At 41.1% G+C, this 14431-nt stretch overlaps 1 protein-coding gene across 1 annotated transcript; it reads right to left on the bottom strand.

Annotated features, from left to right (window-relative positions):
* Window positions 1-11491: 11491 nt before the first annotated feature.
* Window positions 11492-12613, bottom strand: LOC123395986. Its single transcript, XM_045091009.1, has one exon. The coding sequence runs from the start codon at window positions 12380-12382 to the stop codon at window positions 11666-11668; it is 717 nt and encodes a 238-aa protein (XP_044946944.1). The 5' UTR covers window positions 12383-12613; the 3' UTR covers window positions 11492-11665.
* Window positions 12614-14431: the final 1818 nt, after the last annotated feature.

Raw genomic sequence — 14431 nt, forward strand, 5'->3', positions numbered from 1 at the left:
CTATACAGGCTATCTACTGCGACCGAAGGCATGTGGGTACAAATCTTGAGGAATAAGTAATTACAGTCTAACACATTGGCCCAGGTTACAACTAGACCTAATGACTCACCTTTTTGGAAGGGGTTAATGAAGATGAAGGTAACCTTCTTCGAGCGGGTGAAGTTTTTAATTTGCAACGGTACCACGACCAAATTCTGGGAAGACACATGGCTTGGGATATGCCTTTATCTTTACAATATCCTTCTCTATGTAATATTGTACAACTTAAGGAAGATTACGTTGCCGCAGTGTTACATTCGGTACCTCTTAATATCCAATTCAGGCGGTATCTAGTGGGAGAACGTTTGAATTCTTGGGTTTACTTGGTCAAACGACTGATGGATGTTCAACTTTCTGACAGTCGGATAATATTCACTCGAAATTATCTATGACATGTATTTGTTCAGTGAAAATGATGTACATGGATTTAGTTGTCTCTGGGCCTCTTTCAAGATCATTACATATTTGGAAGATTAAAGTGTCACTTAGAATTAAAATATTCATGTGGTTTGTACACAAAGGAGTAGTACTAACCAAGGATAATTTGATAAAGAAAAGATGGGTAGGCAGTTCTAGATGTTGCCATTGTGATCAAAATGAAACAATAAGACACCTTTTTTCTCAATTTTCCACTAGCAAAACTATTATGGCACACTATTCATATAGCCTTCAACATTAATCCACCAATGATCATTGCTACACTATTTGGGACGTGGCTTAATGGAGTAGACGTAACTATAGAGAACCATATCCAGATTGGAATAAGGGCATTATTTTGGGCTATATGGAACACTAGAAACGATATGATTTTCAATGGCAACAACTTCAACATTTTTTGCAGGTTATCTACACACCCATGATACGTCCCCAACGTATCTATATTTTTTGATTGTTCCATGCTGTTATATTATCATTCTTGGATGTTTTATGATGATTTTATAGAAAATTTATATCATTCTTTCGGGACTAACCTATTGGCATAGTGCCTAGTGCTACTTGTTGTTTTTTTGCTGTTTTTTCTTTCATAGAAAATCCATATCATATGAGGTCCAATTGCCATGAAACTTTACGAAGATTTTTTTGGACCAGAAGGAAACTTGGGAACCAAGAATGAGCTGCAGATGAGGCCCATGGAGTCCACTAGACATCAGGGTGCGCCAGAGGCCCCTAGCGAGACATGGTGTCTAGTGGGGCCCTCGGGCACCTCCTCCATCGCCTCTAAGCTCTATAAATACCCCTATATTCAAAAAACCCTAGTTGAGTTGACAAAAAATCATTTCAGTCGCCGCAAGTTCCAGAGCCATGAAATCTAGTCTAGATCTCCTTCCAGAGAGGAACACAATCGCGGAGGGGTTCACCATCCTCATTGGTGCTCCTCCGATGATGCGTGAGTAGTTCATCTCATACCTACGGGTCCGTAGGCAGTATCTAGATGGCTTTCTCTCTCGTTTTGTTTCTCAATACAGTGGTCTCTTGGAGATCCATATGATGTAACTCTTTGTTTTGCGGTGTGTTTGTTGGGATCCGATGAATTGTGAGTTTATGATCAGATCTATGAAAATATATTCATGCTTGATTATTATAGCCTTGTATTTCTTGCCCAATATTTGGTTTTTCTCTGGCCAACTTGATCTTTTATCTTGCAATGGAAAGAGGTGCTTTGTGATGTGTTCGATCTTGCGGTGCTCAATTTCAGTGGCAGAAAGAGACATGACACGCATGTATCGTTTCTATGAAGGATAGAACAATGGGGTCTATTCCTATATGAATATATCTTGTATACATCATGTCATCATTCTTAAGGCATTACTCCATTTCTCCATGAACTCAATACACTAGATGCATGCTCGATAACGGTCATGTGTGGAGTAATAGAAGTAGACGCAGGGAGAAGTTGGTCTACTTATCTTGAACGTGATGCATATATACATGATCATTGTCTTGAATATCCTCATAATTATTTGCTCTTCTATCAATTTCCCAATAGTAATTTGTCTACCCATCGTTTGCTATTTCTCGAGAGAAGCCACTAGTGAAATCTACGGCCCCGAGGTCTACTTCACATCATCTATTTGCAATCTCTACTTTGGTATTTCTGTTTCTACTTTATTTGCTCTTTTACTTTCAGATCTATATTATTAAAAAACCCAAAAATACCTTGTTTCTTATTTGTTGTCATTCTTATTTGCATATATCAATCATCCTTACTTTACCCACGAGGGATTGGCAACCCCTTCATGCATTGGGTTGCGAGGATTTGCTATTTGTGTGCAGGTGGTGCTTACATAGTCTTGTGGATCTTCCTACTGGATTGATACCTTGGTTTCTTAACTAGGGGAAATATTTGTCATTGCTATGCTACATCACCCTTTAATCTTGGAGGGAAACCAATGCATCAGCGAGACTAAGCAAGATTTCTAGCGCCGTTGCAGGGGAATATCAAGTCAAGACCTATCAGGTTCCTACACACAAATCTCATCTCCTTGCAATTACATTATTTGCCAATTGCCTCTCGTTTTCCTCTCCCCCACTTCACAAAAATTGGCCTTTTTATTTTCCATCTTACCTTTGTCGTTTTCTTGCTAGATATTTTGTTTACTTATTGCTATGGCAAACTCCTCCCTCGCTATGAGTACCCATGAGATTGAAGTTCTCAATTTTAAGCAAAGGGGAGGAGAAAGTCTGAAAGACGCTTCGTATAGGATTTGCAATGCTCATGATAGATGTATCCATAAGAAATCCACTACCGTTTTTTTTCAAAAATTATATGTGGGAATTAATACTTGGTATAGATTTGTTCTTGATACTATCACCGGGGGAAATTTCTTGATGCTCTCAATGCCATGGGAAGTCTATTGGGGGTCTCCACCTTACCATTATAAATTAAATGTTTTTAATGCTTGATCATGTTATGCAAAGGATATATGCTATTGAAAAGAAAATTCTTACCAAAGAACATGTTGAAATTTTGGATAAAAGGGTGCAAGATCTTGTTAATCGTATATGTTCAAGGATGGGAGACGCCATTAAAATGCTAAAAGAGAAACAACCCATAACTAATGACAAGGTAGTAGAGAGTCCCGCTCAAATTGATAAATTAGAGGAAATTTTTAGTAACTTGAGCACAACTTTTTCTTCCATTGAAAATATTGACAAAAACTCCTCTTGGCAAGAAAACTACCCAAACTCTCAAGAACAAGGGGCCCTCTTCTAGCAACAACGTAGATCTTAAGATGATTAGGGCTCACTTCAACTTGAGTGATCCTCCTCATATGAATGAATTATTTAACTTTATCCCTCGGAGTGTAACGTTTGAGAATATGAATGCCAATTCTCTAAGAAATCAAGGATGTGTGAGAGAGAAGTTGGAAACTAAGGATGACATCACTTAAAATCTATGCTATAAGCCTAGCTAGGGGCGTAAAATGATAGCGCTTGTTGGGAGGCAACCCAATGAATAAAATTTATTTTTACTTTTTATTTCTGTTCTTGAGTGTTTTCACAATTATCCTACTGTTATAATTGTTTTTTTTGTGTGTTTTATTTAGTGTTTGTGCCAAGTAAAGCCATTGGGATCATGTGGCGTATTAGTTGCTCTAATCCTGTTAAAAACAGACACTTTTGTGTCCAGTAGAAAACATCCTACAAATCAAAGAAAGGTAAAAGTGTATGAATTTTTTACACAAGATTAATATACAAATTCCCTATGATTTCCTAATTTTTAAGAATTTTTGGAGTCGCAGAAGTATAAGTAAATTCTGAATCTTTACAGACTATTCTGTTTTTAACAGATTCCGTTTTCTTTGCGTTATGTTCTTATTTTAATGATTCTATCGTTATATCGGGGGGCATAATACATGGTAAATTTAGAATAAAGTAGTTATAATGCAAAAACAAAAATTGGAATAGGTTTTCAAGAGTACCTATAGTAAAGTTTGGTTTTCTTGTACTAACGGATCTCACGGAAATTTTGTTGAGTTTAGTGTGATTGAAGTTTTCAAGTTTTGAGTGAGATCACGATGGATGAAGGAGTATGGAGTGATAAAATCCTAAGCTTGGGTATGCCCATGTCACCCCAAGGAAATATCTAAGGAGTACCAAGCAGCTAAGCTTACTTCTAAAAAGCATTGGTAATCTTACTTGGAGCTATATTTTTATTCGTCACATATCCTAAGTTTTGCTTGGAGCGTCTTGTGTCATTTTTATCTTTGCTTTCTTTGCTGCTTTGTTTGTCATACTAAATCTCTCTGGACACACCCATTTGAGAGAGCTAAATTATGCTATGATTTGTGAGAATTGCTCTTTATTCTTCACTTCATTTTTTTAGCCATGGAATTTCTCAAGTACTTCACTTATATCTTATTGAGCACGGTGGCGTTTTTATTTTGAAGAAATTTTCTCTCATGCTTCACTAAGATTATTTTGAGAGTTGCTGAAATTTTGAACAAATCCTCTCTTGCTTCATTTATATAATTTTGACAGTTGAAAATGTTAAAGAAACTTATGGTCTCGTTGTTCACTTATATTTGTTTGAGAGCTTGTTATTTGCATTGGCAATTTGCTTCGTGTCAAAAATTAGTCCCAAAGTGATGAATGTCCAGTAAAGATATGATAAAAACTTTCATGAAGATCATTGGATATTAAGCTTGATTCGTTGCAATAGTTTTGCGATATGAAGATAGTAATATGTGAGTTATGTTGATGAGTAATTATGCTCTAGTGAGAATATTGGTGTTAAGGTTTGTGATTCCCTATGCATGAACATGAAGTCAATAATTATGCTATGAAATTACATCCTACTTGTGTTGCATCATTTGGTGTTAGTTACATTTAATGTTTACTTATGATGATTTATGTTCCTTGGTTGGGCGCTTGTCAATCTATTTGCTAGACTTCACTTATACTAAGCAGGAATACTCCTTGTGCATCCAAATCCTAAACCCAAAGTTGTGCCAAATGATTCCACCATACCTACCTATATGCGGTATTTCAACGTCGTTCCAAGTAAATTTGCAAGTGCCAACTCTAATGTTTAAAATAAATTTGTGTTTTATGTGCCCGTACCGCTCTTGAAGCGGCGAGGGGTGGCCGGTATCTTCCATGTTAAATAGGTTATTCCCAAGATGAGTGTTTATTCACTTATCATTGTAAGATAGTATGGTGGTAATAGGGTTGCCTAGTCACAAAAAAGAAAAGGAAATTATCTTATGTTGTCAAATAATAAATTCCTTGGGAAGTGTTGGTATGGAAGGTACCCATGGATACAACTAGCTGTGGAAGGTGAAAGAATGGTGGAAAAAGGAATAAACTTTATTTTCAATTTGGAAATTGCCTATAATTTGTTTAGCATGGAGGATATTATAAACTCTTAGTCGTTCTCATTGATAGGAAAGCATGCCACCTTAAAAAAAATTATCTCTAAGTTTTTTTACTTTGAGCTGTGGCACCTCTACAAATCCATGCTTCCCTCTGCGAAGGGCCTATCCATTTAATTTATGCAATCTTTTTATTTTCAATTTGAGTCTCCATCTTCTCTTATAAAGCACCAACTATGGAACACCATTGTCATACTTGAGCATTGGATGTAGTTAGTATTTGAGTGTGTTGCATGAATGTATCAATGATAGAGCTTGATGGTCTAGGGATAACATTCTTTAGCATTGATATTTTGAAATACTTACTTGCTTGTTGATATGCTTGACTATTGAAATTTTCATGTCAAACTATAGACTATTACTTTGCATCATCTACAAGTCCATATGTCCATGCTGGAAGAAAAATAGTATGATGAACATGTGAGGCAGCATTCCACATCAAAAATTCTATTTTTATCATTTACCTACTCGAGACCTAGCAAGAATTAAGCTTTGGGATGTTGATACGTCTTCAATGTATCTATAATTTTTTATTGTTCCATGATGTTATATTATCATTCTTGGATGTTATATGATAATTTTATAGCAACTTTATATCATTTTTTGGGACTAACCTATTGACATAGTGCCTAGTGCTAGTTGTTGTTTTTTCCTGTTTTTTCCTTTGCAGAAAATACATATCAGATGAGGTCCAATTGCCACAAAACTTTATGGAGATTTTTTTGGACTAGAAGGAAACTTGGGAACCAAGAATGAGTAGCAACCGAGGCCAAGGGGCCCAATAGACATCAGGGCGCGCCAGAGGCCCCTCGCGCGGCCTGGTGTCTAGTGGGGCCCTCGGGCACCTCCTCCAACGGCTCGGAGCTCCATAAATACCCCAATATTCAGAAAACCCTACTGGAGTTGACGAAAAATTGTTTCAATTGTCGCAAGTTCTAGAGCCACGAAATCCAATATAGAGCCCGTTCCGGAGAGGACCACGATCACGGAGGGGTTCACCATCCTCATTGGTGCTCCTCCTATGATGCATGAGTAGTTCATATCAAACCTACGTGTTTGTAGGCAGTAGCCAGATGGCTTTATCTCTCGTTTTGTTTATCAATACAATGGTCTCTTGGATATCCATATGATGTAACTCTTTCTTTTGTGATGTGTTTGTTGGGATCCGATGAATCTTGTGTTTATGATGAGATCTATGAAAAAATATTCATGCTTGATTATTATAGCCTCGTATTTCTTCTCTGATATTTGGTTTTTCTGTGGACAACTTGATCTTTTATCTTGCGATGGGAAGAGGTGCTTTGTGGTGGGTTCGATCTTGCGGTGCTCAATTTCAGTGATAGAAAGAGACATGACATGCATGCATCGTTGCTATCAAGGATAAAGCAATGGGGTCTATTCCTACTTCAATAGATCTTGTCTACATCATGTCATCATTCTTAAGGAATTACTCCCTTTCTTCATGAACTTAATACACTAGATGCATGCTCGATAGCGGTCGGTGTGTGGAGTAATAGAAGTAGACGCAGGCAGAAGTCGACCTACTTATCTTGGATGTGATACCTATATACATGATCATTGTCTTGAATGTTTTCATAAGCATTTTTTGTTCTATGAATTTCCCAACAGTAATTTGTCTATCCACCGTTTGTTATTTCTCGAGAGAATCCACTAGTGAAACCTACGGCCCTCGGGTCTACTTCACATCATCTATTTGGAATCTCTACTTTGCTATTTGCGTTTCAACTTCATTTTCTCTTTTACTTTCAGATCTATATTATCAAAATGCCCCAAAATACCTTGTTGCATTCTATTTTCCATCACTCTTATTTTCATCTATCAATCTATCCTTACTTTACCCAGAGGGGATTGACAACCCCTCCACGCATTGGGTTGCGAGGATTTGCTATTTGTGTGTGGGTGCTGCTTACATAGTCTTGTGGATCTTCCTACTGGATTGATACCTTGGTTTCTTAACTGAGGAAAATACTTGTCGTCGCTGTGCTACATCACCCTTTAAGCTTGGAGGGAAACCAACACATGAGTGAGACTAAGCAAGCCACGGCTTGGATCCGTATGTGGTCATTACTCACTCATGTGAACTCGAGGGAGCTTATGGCTATTGGGTGCAACCGGTGGGAGATGGTCACATGGGCTATCCTCAGCGAATTTGTATGGCGAGCTAATAATAGGCTAGGTGTATAGGCATCATAGCCTGCTTTTGGTCTCACCAGATGTGGCAGTTTTTAGTTATTTTCGTACTTGTTTTTATGCTTAGATTGCGAGCCCATTGTGGATCAAAGACTTTGTTTTCATACTTGTTTCATATATGGTTGCATGCATCAGATTGATGCAGAGGTCCGGGGCTTGTTCCTCCTTTTCGAAAAAAGAGAACTTTCAAGCTTGTCCTTTGCTATAAAAAGGATTGTGCTACCTTGATGTACACTTTCTACTATTATTATTTGTTACTTTTTATGAATTATCTCGCTACAAAACTTTTTGTCACTCTAACTCACATCAGTTGCAGGGAATAACTCGCTAAAAATTGCTTGTCATTTCCTTGTGCTCCTCTTTGGGTTCAACAATCTTACTTAGCAAAAGTACTACGATTGTTCCCCTATACTTGTGGGTCATCAGTTATGAGTACATGAAAAATGAAAGGAATACCACATTGAATGATAAAACACATCTAGACTAAGTTATTTGAATCAAGAACTTGAATGCACTAGGGGTATGGAAGTAGTCTTAGTAGGGGTACAAAAGCGCATAGCATCTGGATTTTTAAATAGGGTGAACAACTAGAAGGAGATGTCAAGTGGTAACATCATTTCAAACTTCACACAAACAAAGAACTATTATATGATCAAATGTAAATTATTGTTTATTTGTCATGTACAAGGAAAATAACAACTCATTGCAAACTTGTTCACTCGACTTTGGCATGACAAATAAAATTCTTCTAAGCTAAACATCACCAAACGATTTGCCATTTTTCATAACATTTTTTGTTGTATGTAATATATCCATCATGAGACCACATGACAAGTTGCACAATTTTTTGAATGTATTGATGTTGGATTATATTTTTTTATGGAAAATGCAAGAAATGCATACGTACATACGTGCACGCAAATTATGTTCCACCTTCCTTTTACTCAAAAAAGGTTCAACCTTCCATTATTATTTTCATTCGCTCCAAATTTCTTCTTCCCTCCGCTCTTTCGTTCCCTCTCTTTTTTTCCCTCTCTTTTTTGTTCCCTCAAGCTATTTTAAATATCATGCTCATTTTCCCCCACCCACCATAAAAAGCTTCTTCCCAATTCACCAAATGAACCCACAATTTCATTCGCACCGTCCCTCATATGTCCGTTCTTCCCCTAATCTAGTACATTTGTGACGGGTAAATAGATCCTTCGCCGGCGTCCAGCGTCCTTCAAAGCGGCAAAAACTTAAAATTCTCCTGTTGACCCCAAAACCTAATCCTAGACTAGTAAGTAATTACTCTCCCCCCTCTCGCCCACCGTCCCTTTTAAGATTTGCACGTGCTTGTAGGTTTTCACACGTTGTTCTTTCAGACAAGTAATCAAACTGTAGGCTCCGTACAACAACTAATTCTATCTAGGGTTATACCAATTTAGTATGTAGTTTATTAATAAATTAGCCATAGTATATGGCGTACTGCAGTTAGTTCTATCTAAGGTTACAGTAATTTAGTACGCATGTTCTTATTAAACCTTGTGTGGTGTTTTCATAATTGAATGTTTTTTCCTTTCTTGAGATAAATGTTGTTCTAGATTTGGTAGTGCATTACTAGCTCTTAATCTTACTAATACAATCTACTTATGGAGTATGTGGTACCCATTGAATCTGTATTCACATTATTTATGAACATGCATAGTAACAAGTCATGTCTGAATCTACATCTGCTGCTATCAAACAAGCACATATGTACTTCAAGATTAAAGAAGAAACATCAGAGGACGATTATCCTATAGCCAAATGTGTGCTTAGAAAATATATTGCCTATGAAATTGATACGCATTCACAGGGGTCGGATGATGCCAGTCAAATTGATATAGGTCAAGATCATGGTAATCTTCAAAAAACTACTTCACGTGTACACATTTCTTGTACATCAGATTTGTACGACTTCTAGATTTTTTTATAAATTATGTCATCAAGTGCATCCGGGCAGGCAAAGTATGGTTGTACATTGGCACTACAGAAGAAGCACCACAACCAACATACCTTTATCTTCAACTGCAATAAGATTTACAATCAACGATCCATCTATTCACACGGTTAAACTTTATTTCCTCATTACTACTTCATCTATAACTTGAACTTGTGATGTCATATATTTGTTAAAACTAGACGTGCACATGTTGTATCATAATTGGGTGTATGTTTTCTGTAGGGAAAGCTCCATATTGACCTGAAGGATGCATTTACAGCAGAAATGTGCGTTGTTATTTTGAGGAAATATGGTCGCGAAATTCTAGATAGGAACAATTACTGGATCAAGGTAAAAAAGCACCCATGAGCAGGCTATATCACTAAAGCCTGAGTATATAAATGAAGAAAATTGGAGAAACTTGTGGACCAGCGGTGTGAGGATCACTCCAATGTATGTAATACACACTCTTCGCTCTTCAACTTGTCAATCCGTACTACTGGGCACATCGTTATAAATTTGGGCTTCATATCATAGGCACTTCGTGGCAAGAAACAAGGAAAACCATCTAGCGTGAAGCTAAGCAACAACAGTGCACCTACAAAATGTGATTCCCACTTCACACATATGGTAAGCATTTGTACTACCTTATTGAAAATGCTTTATGTTGGATTACTATATGACTTGGGGTATTAATATTTAGCAATTGATAAATACGATATAAGTTTGATCATAATTATTCAAATTATCAAACACTGCTTTGACAGTGCTATCAATCATATTGCAGAGTGAGTCGAGGATCAAACATACACCATTGAAAGAGCTTGATACGACAACAATACCTCGCATACAAATTCTTGAGGAAAAAATCTCCCCAAGCACGTTACATTGGAGCATGGGTGTATCATCCTCCTCCAGGAAAAATTCATCCTCTCGTGAACACATCCATGAGCTAGAACACATCGTTGTAATTCACGAGGCACATGCAAAAAAGGCACATGCTATGTGAGCTGAATGAAACACTTTTTGCCGAGATAGTTGAAATTAAAGAGCTCAAGAAGAAGAAGCAACAAGAGAATGAAGTTTTCACAATGCATTAGCAGGAAAAATCCACCATCATTGAAAAAAGGCAAAGACATATGGACGCAATGCTTAGTCACCTGTTAAGGAGTATATGATCGTTGTGGTATATAGTTAACCCCTTGTCTCCAACTATTAGGATTTCTTTGGCAAGATACCATCATCCTCGAAACACTTTTCCGATCTGCTTTATATGTAAAGCTAAAGCCGAAACGGCACAGATAGAAAATATATATTTGAACAACCACACATTATCGGGATAGCCTAGACCAAGCCAATATTTGTATCATCTGCCAATCTAGATCACATATTTCTGAGTACTAGCTTCATTAATTGTTTTTCTGTAAATTAATATAAGAGCTTTAGATAAATAAAATAATGATCTAAATGTTTTTATATCATAAGTATTACTCCCTCCATTCCTAAATATAAGTCTTTGTAGAGATTTCACTAGTGGACTACGTACGGATGTATATAGACATACTTTAGAGTATAGATTTAATCATTTTGCTCCGTATGTAGACCCTTAGGCCTCGTTTGGTTAAGGGGAATTGGAGAGGTTTTGAGAGGGAGGGATTTCAGGGGATTGGGTGAATCCCTTTGTTCCACCCAATCCTCTCAAATCCCCGGGGCTTTGCTTCCACTAATCCGCCGAGGAGGGTTTTGAAACACATGGATAGGAAGGGATTGAAGGGGAACGGAGGGGATTGGGCTAAGAAAACCCCTCTATCAAATGGGCGCCCGAGAATCTGTGGGGTTTCTGGCCTTCCCGGGGATTTTCTCTCAAAACCTCCCAATCTCCCTTAACCAAACGAGGCCTTAGTGAAATCGTTTAAAAGATTTATATTTAAGAACGAAGGGAGTAGTTTATCAAGGGAGTACATGGTAGCTGGAACTCAATCCTCATCTTACACGCTTTTTCTGGCAAATCTACACGCCTAATCTGAAAGCAGAGCAACAACCAACAGGAAGCCACGCCAAACCAAACTGTCGTGCATTACAACGGCCCAGATCTCGCCAAGCGTCCATCCTCTTCCGTCCCGGCCGCCCAATCCGCGACGCGCCTACCAGAAGCGAACCGCCTCATCCCTGCCAGCGCCGGCGGCGGCGCCTGATCCGTGTTTACCTCCTTCGCCTCCACCTTGCGCTCCACATAGGCCAGAGGCAGCCTGGGAGGCGGAGACCAGTCGACGCTCTCCACGGCGCTCTTCCTCGAGCGGCTGCGACGGATCGTGAAACCGAACCAGGGGCAGCACCCGCCCCTCATCTTCTCCTGGGAGATCAGCTCTGGGCGGCGGTCGCGTTCTCGTCCCGATAGGACCTTCCCTATGCAGGACACCTTGGGCGACCCCGGCTCCGGCACCGCCGGCTTCGGGTTGCGCCCGCCGCCACCGGTCTTGGCATTCTTTGGGAACATCGCAGGTGGGCGGTGCCGCCGGGCACACCCTTGGCCCTGGCCGAGATATCCGGAGGTCCCGATGATGGGCGCCGCCGTAGGCTTCAGGTTGCCAGAGAACCGCTGCGCCGCGCCGTTGCCGGCCCTGTGCCTGTGGCCGGGGTAGTTCTTGACGATGAAGCATTTAGGGTTGGTGTTCTCCTTGAGGGAGTTGTCGCGGTCGTAGACGCCCGTGACGTCCGACCAGGCGACGTCTTCTCCGATGCAGGCGCGGGTGGATCCGGGCTGGTTGCCGGCAAGGTCGCGTGCGGCGGCCATGAGTGGAGAGGCGCGATAGTGTGCCGGGCCGGAGAAGGCTGGAATATGGTTTCTCCTCGGCGGCGTGTGGCGTGTGTGGCTCAGTTTAGAGGGGGTTTGTGCTGTTGGACTGTTGTGATCGCGAGGAGCCTATGTGTCATTTTCTCATTTCCTTTGCCTTCGGTGGTTCAACTTCAATCCCGATTTTCGTGCCATGGAAGTTTTGGGCCTCTATCTTCTGCTTTTCTTTGGTCCCTTCGGTGATTCAACTCCAATTTTGCATGAGTTTGAAAGTAAATTATTCTCAATCATGGCATAAATAAGTTCATTACCCTTGTTCAATACGAGGACGAGGTTGTAAACGACGACAGAGATCCGAAGCGATTATAATATGATATATTAATATATTAATTATAAGGTGTTGAAGATATTTTAAGATTATACGGAAGCAGCTGTTGGTAACTTGGTATTGGCCCCGAACAACCTTGCGATCAACGACGGTCGTCACGTTTACAAAATCTCGAAGGCGACTGCTAGACGCCGGCGCACTGATCGAAAGTTTTAGCTGGTCGCCTCCCAGTCCTCCTATGATGCTGCGTGCAATGCGTTGCTCTTTCAACCGTCCGGATCTTTCGTCCCTATTCCACGTTGTCTTCTTCAAATCACGCATCGGCGGAGGGGGAAGAACACAAAGCCAACAGCGAGCATCACCCGCCTTCCTGTGCTGTGCTTGCAACCTCGTAACCGTCGTTCGCATCCCTCATCGTCGGCCGTCGTGTTTTCTGCAGCTCCTCTTCATGACGGGTCGCCGCTCCAACATCACGCCGCTGTAGCACCGGACGACAGCAGTTGCAGCTTGTCGCGCCATGGTTGCAGCGCCAGGTGTGCCGCCAGCCGCCCTCGCCGACGACGCTCATCGCCGGGTGCACGCCGCTCACATCGCCTCCTTCTCCCTGGTCGCCACTTCCATCTGTCGCTGTCGAAGCAAAACAACTCACCGTGGAAGCTTTGCATGTTGCCGGTTTCAACAAATCAGAGCTCCATGGTTGACATGCATCTTACCTAAAGAACTCAGTGGTCGGTTGAAGGCTTGAAGCAAAATCAAAAAACGCTTCCAGCAAAACCAAACTTAGGTTCCAGCAAAAAACGACATGAGCATTTGGGAGCTCTGCAGCCGGTGAAGCAAAAAATTATCAAGGTTCCAGCAAAACAATACATGCAAAAAAAAAAAAAAAAGGGTAGGTCCGGACGGAACCCCAGATCGAGCCGCCGCCGGCCCCTCTCCCATCTCCGACTCCTCCTCGCCGTCGACGGAGGAGGTCGCCGGAAGAAGTCCACGTGACGGACGACAGCGGCGGGGTTTCTCCTTTGCCCTACGGCAGATCTCGTGGTGTAGGGAGGCTCGCCCTCTTGCGACGCGACGCGACGGCCTCAGCGGTGGTGCTTCGAGGGCTGCATCTCCGACGACGGCTGCTAATGGGGTTATAGTCCTAGGGTAGGGTCATAGGCCTGCCCTGTAAGTCCTACCCAAGAACTACCCCTCACAAAGGACAAGGCCCTTAGTCAGTTCCGACTGAACTAAGGAGTTCCCTCCATCCAGTCAGTAACAGATCCTCGATCGTTCAGTCGGAGACTAGCACTCGGAGGATATCAAGCTAACCGACTGTATACCACTCGGAACATCGTAACCCCCCTGGAGGGAAACGTTCGTACGTTTTCAGGTGCATTTATTAGCATTTAGGGCGTACGTTATCTGTAACGTACGCATTCAATCGCCACTACTCCACCCCTGTACCGGAACCGTTGTGGAGGGCAGCGCACTCTATATAAGCCACCCTCCCCCACTGGTAGAGGGGTTGGCAACTCATTTGTATTCCATATTCCACTCGACAACAAGCTCCCAGAGCACTGAGACGTAGGGCTATTACCTCCACCGTAGAGGGGCCTGAACTCATACAACCTCGCCGTAGCTGGGACTCTGCCCATCTTTTTCGTACCCTACACATCTACTGTCAGGCTTATACCCACGACAGTTGGCGCCCACCGTGGGGCAGGCGTCTAAGCAACTTC

The sequence above is a fragment of the Hordeum vulgare genome, chromosome 5H (assembly GCF_904849725.1).
Source record: "Hordeum vulgare subsp. vulgare chromosome 5H, MorexV3_pseudomolecules_assembly, whole genome shotgun sequence".
NCBI lineage: Eukaryota > Viridiplantae > Streptophyta > Magnoliopsida > Poales > Poaceae > Hordeum > Hordeum vulgare.

Coding starts and splice junctions, on each gene's coding strand:
- LOC123395986 (XM_045091009.1), bottom strand. CDS start 12,382: ATGGCCGCCGCACGCGACCTTGCCGGCAACCAGCCCGGATCCACCCGC.